Source organism: Guillardia theta (assembly GCF_000315625.1).
Source record: "Guillardia theta CCMP2712 unplaced genomic scaffold GUITHscaffold_24, whole genome shotgun sequence".
NCBI lineage: Eukaryota > Cryptophyceae > Pyrenomonadales > Geminigeraceae > Guillardia > Guillardia theta.
In genome coordinates, this window is record NW_005434650.1 from 697,303 (window position 1) to 703,622 (window position 6,320).

Genomic DNA, 6,320 nt, shown 5'->3' on the forward strand with positions numbered 1-6,320 from the left:
TCATCGAAGGTCAGCGAGTCACCGTGTCGCCGTCTTTACTGCGCGCGACGATCCCTGCAGTCGAGAAGGGAGGGGACGGTAGCAACAGAGGGAGATGGGGGGAGGCAGGACAGGGAAGCCAGAGAAGAGAGGAAGGAGACGGGGTAGGAAAAAAGGGTGAGGAAGGGAAGGAAGTGAGAGGGAGCAGAGGGAGGGAGACGGAGGGAGAGGGAGCAGAGGGAGGGAAGTTACGCACGAGGTTCTCCTGCGATCTCTCGCACGAGTAAAGTTTCGTCTTGCTCTCCAAGTCCCACACGATCGCAGCTGATGACAGAAGTCTCACCTCCTCTGTACAGCTGATCCTCCTCTCTCCTCTTCCTTCCACCTCTTCCCTACACCCACCCTCCTCGAGAACTCTCTCTCCTCCTCTCCTTCCGTCGCATCCTCCCCCTCTCCTCGCTCGCCTCTCCTCACCTCCCCTTTCGTCGGTGCTGATCAGGATCTGAGCGTCTCTGCAGAGCTCTAGGCTGAGGATGCGACCCTCGTGCGCCCTGAATGTATGCATGGCGTTCACCGTCCCCTCGCTGCCAGCCTGTGGAGTCTTCAGGGCGAGAGGGAGGAGGAGGAGAGGAGCAAGAATTGGGGGGGCGGGGTGTGTGCAAGATGAAGATACGAGGGACGGAGTGATGGAGCAGGAGGAGCAGGAGAAGGCATTACAGAAAAAGGGGAGTGAATGTAGAAGAGAGATGAAGGAATTCCGAGGGAGAGGAGGAGGAAGTGTGAAGGGAAAAGAAGGAAGGGAGGGAGAGGGGAGGAGGGGAGGGAAGCAAGTAAGAACGGAGGGGGAGGAGGAGTGGAGGGACCTTGTAAAGTCTGACGGTCTTGTCTGAATGCCCAGTGACGATCAGGGACTTGGAGAAGGAAACTTTCATCGCGCGGATGGGAGCGAAACAATTTATGCTCCTGGAAGAGGGGAGGAGAGAGAGAGGGGAGGGGAGGAGGAGTGACAGTGAGGTGGGCACAAAGGTCAGAGAAAAGACGGAAAAGGAGGAAGGAGCAAGAAACGCAGGAAGAAGGAGGGGAAAGAGTTTAGAGGACAAACCCAAAGAGGGAGGAGGACTAGAAGTAGCGGAGAGAAACAATTGGAGGGTGCGAAGGGGGTTCTATGAGGGTGAGCGAGAAGGGGGGAGGGGGGTTCTAAGAGGGTGAGCGAGAAGGGGGGGAGGGGGGTTGGAAGCAGAAGCACCTCAACATCTTTCCTGACGCAGCATCCCATACGATGAGCATGCAGTCGTCGGACGCCTGTAGAGTTGTCAAAGTCTTTTTCCTCCTTAGTTTGACCTCTCACGCTGTAAAGCTCCTTGTCATCCCCGGCCACTGACCTCACGACACCTGTCAAACCCTTAGCTGCTGCCCTCTAGACGCACAACCAGATTCCCTTTTCTCCTCCTCCTCCTCCTCCTCCTCCTCCTCCCTCCCTCCCTCCCTCCCTCCCTCCCTCCCTCCCTCCCTCCTTCCTCTTTCATCCCCTCTCTCCTCCGCTTTTTTCTCCTCCTTGTCATCTTCTTCTCACTCGTGTGGCCGCCCAGGGTCTTCAGCAGCGTCCCGCTGGCAAGTTCCCACACCTTGAAGGCTCCATCGAATCCTGAGGCAGCAAAGATTTACCTTCACCTTTTCCTCTACCCCTCTCCTCACATTGCTTTCCCATACTTCTTCCTCCCACTCTTCCCCTTCCCTCCTCTCTCCTCCCCTCATCCCTTGCCGCCTCCCAACTCGCCGACATACCTCCAGACAGCAGCTTGTCTTTGGTGACAAACACGCTAGACACAGCGTTTCTATGCGCTTCAATCGAAGTTTGCCTCAGGTACCCCTCCTTCCACCCCTTCCGGACCTGGTCCAATGCCCTCCTGCGCACCTCCGCAACTCTCTCCTCCTCCTCGTCTTCGGCCGACTTTCTCTTCTCCTCTTTCGCCTTGCTCGCTTCAACGACGTGTTTCACATCCTGCGAGCTTGTCTGCTCTGCCTCCTCCTCCCCCTTCGCCTCCTCCTGAGATTCTGTACGAAAATATCAGTAGGTTGACCCAAGAAAGGAAGTATTTCGCAAACCTTGCAAGAGCTGACCCAACCTCTGAATCCTCGAGACTTCGATCCTGGCAGAGAAATGTTTCTTCATGGAGGGGACTTGCTTCCTTCCTCTTCCCTTCACTACCCATCCATCGTCATCGTTCCCCTCCTGTTCCCCGGGATCAAAAGAGTCTGCGTTGAAAGCGTGTTCTTCCGCAGTATCAGCGTCCTCTTCCTGAGGAGCGTCTTCTGTCGGGAGCGAGACGCCAGCATCTTCATGGACTTCTCTGTGAGCTTGCGAGCTGTCTTCATCGGGAGACTCCCCATCCTCAGCATTGAGGATCGATTCAAGCTCGAACAGGTTTCTTCGGAACTCTTCTTCAGACGCGATTTTGATCTCCTGCTCCTCTAGCAGCCTCTGCCCACTCTGCTTCATGACCTTCAATGTCTCTATCTGCCTCAGCTTCTTCCGCAGGGTGCGCGCCTTCTTCGACATGGCCAACATAGTCTCCACCATTTTTCGTCCTGAAGAAACCGAGGATCATAGTCAGGTATGTTCACCCAAAACTCCTCAACCCGGGAAAAAGCCTTCCGAAACTCTCTATCATCAGCAACGATTTCTCCATCACTATCACAAATTTTCATTGCTACATCACAACAAATCCTCTCCTTGCTCAAATTCGAACCACATGTTTGTCATGGCCGCCGTGCCCCCCCCTTCTTCGTTCCCTCATGGGATCTTCGAGCCATGTTAACTATCTACTCGATCCTCTTCCTTTCCTCACGGCTCTCCCTCCGATCCTCCCTCCCTCCCTCCCTCCCTCCTCCCTCCTTCCCTTCCCTCCCCCCCGGCCGTGTCATCCTGTGCATGCTCTTTCTCAACACCTCACCACCCCACCCTACGTCGCACAACTGAAGTACCTTGACATCATGACCAGGGGCGCATTGGGGCTGAACGCAATCCGAAGATGACCCCCTTGAAAAAGTATCCACCCTACAATTTAACAAACAAAATTGCTCTTTATGAGTGGTACTTTTAAGGGTTTCATGTACCCCCCACCACCTATTTGAAAATACTACCGGTGATTGTGAGCGGGTACCCTCGCGTTTGAAAAAAGAATCTTGTAAAAGGAAGTGAGCATAACAGGAAGAGGACCGACTGACGGATCGATGGGGCTAGACATGCATGGAAAGAAGGAGAGGAGGAGAGAGGAGGAGAGAGGAGGAGAGAGGAGGAGAGAGGAGGAGTGAGGAGGAGAGAGGAGGAGAGGAGGATTGATACATCAACAGCATGGTGTGAAAATTTCATGCAGGAGGAATTGGTTCCCCTGCCCGCCTTGTAAAGGCGACGATCTTATCAACAGCCTCGATGATTTAAAAGGCCAGAGCGCACAGGATGGATGCCCCTAGCGGAACCTACGAGTGGGATATCTTTCTTAGCTTTCGAAGGTGTTGGTGAGATTTCCTGCTGCAAGTTATGAACTCCTGTCGCAGGACAGGATACAACAAAGAGGAGGAGATCGCAGAACGGATATATGAAGAGCTGACGGTAATGAGAGGAGGAGAGTTTCCTCTCTTGTTTGTTCTGATGCCAAAGAGCAGAGGAAGGGGCTCCGAGTGTTTCACGTGCCCCGATGCCTGGGGGAGCGGGAGGACAGGCATGGGAGAGACTGGGACAGGAAATATCTGAAAGCTCTTGCGAACTCACTCGTCGTCGTGCTGCTGATAACGCGAGAGACGTTCACAGGAAGAGAATTCGACATGAAGAAGTACGTCTGGAGCTCGAAGCAAGACGAGCTGCTAATGGAGTGGGAACTTGTGCTAGAGCTGTACGATCGGGGGAGGACGAGGGAGATTCTCCCGTGCCTCATTGGTGAGTTCTGTTGGGAGGGCTGCTGGGCATGATGGCTGTGCGTGCAGGCGACCTGACGACTCTGAAGAAGCAGAAGGCAATGAGCAGGATCGTCGACCGTCTCGGGCTGAAGAACTTGGACGAGAGGGCTATGATAGCCAGGATGCGGGAGCTGTTCAACTACGTGGATCGGGACGGGTCGGGTTTCATAGATGAGGAGGAGCTGCTGGAGGCTTTCACCAAGTTCGGGGTTGAGATCTCAAGGGAGGAGCTGTCGGAGAGGCTTCAGGAGGTGGACGATGGGAACTGCAAGCTAGACGTGTTCGAGTTTGAGGACCTCCTCTTTGCTGTGCTTGAGGACAAGGCGGGAATATTCTTCGATGGGAGGAGGGAGAAGGGCGGCAGGAAGAAGCAGCAGCCTCCTGCTTCCTCCTCTTGCCCCGAGGAGGACGATGACGAAGAGATCTTCACTAACTTTGAGGAGTCCCGCTGCATGCCTCCGCTCCCCAACATCACCTCCCTCCAGTCCTCTCGGCGAGTCGTAAGCTGGCTGCACACCTTCCTCAAGTACAAGGAGGGGGTCGTCCTCTGGCGAGCTCCCCACTGCCGCCCCCTCCCCACGGTGGACAACGTGGAGGGAGGACGGACCATCAGGCAGACAGTGGATGCGATCGTTGGGTTCAAGAAGTACCTCGTGCAAGGCAGGAAGCAAGTCGCTTTGCAGTTCCTCGACAAGTATGTCTACGACGAGTTCGTCTCCTCTATCAACCTCTCAAGGGTGGAGGGGGAGGACGCCGCGTCCTCCCTTGCCGCCATGACGGGCAGGAGCAGGTGCGCAGTCACGGGACAGAGAGCCTCGTTGCGCGACCCCATCACGTCGCAGCTAGTGAGAGACATGAAGGTCCTGAAGATCATCAGGAAACAGTACTTCTTCAACAGTAAGAGCTGCTCCCCCTCAGTCCTCGTGGAGGAGGACGGGACCAGGATCACCTGCGCTGGGTCGGGGGGGGAGAGCGTCCTCCTCGACCCTCCCATCGCATCCTCAGGAGTCTCCTATGTGGACCTACAGCTCCAGAACATCGGTCAGGTCCCCTACATGTACGTCGGCATCTGCTCGCCGATTGTCAACAGCACGGGAGAATGGAGCGGTAAATGTTGCTTTCGTATCCTGCTCCTGCTCCTGCTCCTGCTCCTGCTCCTGCTCCTGCTCCTGCTCCTGCTTTCCCATCTCTCCTGCTCTCTCCTCTCGTCCCCTTCCTTATTCCTTCTCCTCACTTGCCACCCAATCGCCCTCCTGAAGCCTCCAACAGCTCTTCTCGACGAGAGCTCAAAACTTCTCGCGCTGCAGGACGGCAGCAAACTAGAGGGAGGAGAGAGGCAGGCGTTCCTGCATATCAAGGTGAAGGCCTATGATCGTGTGTCCGTCCTAGTGGACATGGACAAGGAGACATGCGAGATCTTCCTAAACGACAAGTTCCTCGGCGTCCTCTGCACGCGCATCGACCGGCCCTCCTACTTCGTTGTCACCCTCGGCTGGCCGCGGCAGAGGGTTGAGATCATGCGCAAGCAGTACGGATGTTGCTACGGTGTGTTGCAAGGGGGATGATGATATTGTTCCAGGTACCTGCTCACTCTCGCAAAGCAAGTCAGGTCACCGTTCCTCGCCCTGTCTAAGGAGGAGGTACAGGAGAAGATCCGTTCTATCTTCCTTAGAGGAAGCGTCTCCTTACATCACAGCATGACGTACGAGGCCCTGAGAGAGCTGCTCAGCCTGCAGTTCGGCGTTCAGCTGAGCAACCTCGAGCTGCGAGATGTGATCTCGGAAGTCGATAGCGACAGAGATGGGAATATCAGCCTCGACGAGTTCGAAGCTTTCATACTTTACCTCTCATCACTGTAGATAGCCTCTTCTATGTATATTAGACTTCTTCAGCGTTTCTTTCTCCATGTGGCTCAAAGTTCAGTCGTCAATGTTGTTCTTCACTGTCCTCCTCCTCCGCATCTCCCGATAACGCTGAGTGACGTCGGCACTGAAGTCTCCGGGCCCCGGTGGGGGCCGGGGCAGGAGACCAGGCTCACCTCATTGGGGCAGTAGTTTTTAAGTAGTAGGATTGTATCCTTACGAAGAAGGCAGCAGGTCGAGGAGAAGAGACCAGTCGGGCAGACGGGAAGCGAGAATGGTTTCTTGTGATGATGAGGAGAGCAGGAGATATAGTTGACAAGAGCATGCAGGACAAGCATGTCCTTCCTTGATCCCTCCATGTGATCTTCTGCCGATTCCTCTCGTGTCCCCAAGAAACTGGTTTGACTTACAACTGCGATCGATACCTGAGTAGACAGAGTAATGAACATTTTCGTCGTCGTCGCTGTTGCGCTGAACGCAGTCAGCATGGCTTCGGCTTCTACTGTGAGGGTGGAGCTGTCA

At 55.0% G+C, this 6,320-nt stretch overlaps 2 protein-coding genes across 2 annotated transcripts; one reads left to right on the plus strand and one right to left on the minus strand.

Annotated features, from left to right (window-relative positions):
- Positions 1-227: 227 nt before the first annotated feature.
- GUITHDRAFT_137267 (hypothetical protein) lies at positions 228-2,560 on the minus strand (the record flags this gene model as incomplete). Its single annotated transcript, XM_005834828.1, is given in 10 exon segments — positions 228-303; positions 323-371; positions 454-571; positions 843-942; positions 1,226-1,281; positions 1,328-1,371; positions 1,553-1,624; positions 1,765-1,861; positions 1,895-2,034; positions 2,086-2,560. The coding sequence occupies 10 exon segments, from the start codon at positions 2,558-2,560 to the stop codon at positions 228-230; spliced, it is 1,227 nt and encodes a 408-aa protein (XP_005834885.1).
- Positions 2,561-3,439: 879 nt separating this feature from the next.
- GUITHDRAFT_137268 (hypothetical protein) lies at positions 3,440-5,795 on the plus strand (the record flags this gene model as incomplete). Its single annotated transcript, XM_005834829.1, has 6 exons — positions 3,440-3,498; positions 3,538-3,592; positions 3,646-3,916; positions 3,964-5,043; positions 5,206-5,464; positions 5,516-5,795. 6 exons carry the CDS (start codon positions 3,440-3,442, stop codon positions 5,793-5,795), a joined length of 2,004 nt encoding a protein of 667 aa, XP_005834886.1.
- Between the last annotated feature and the right edge of the window lie 525 nt (positions 5,796-6,320).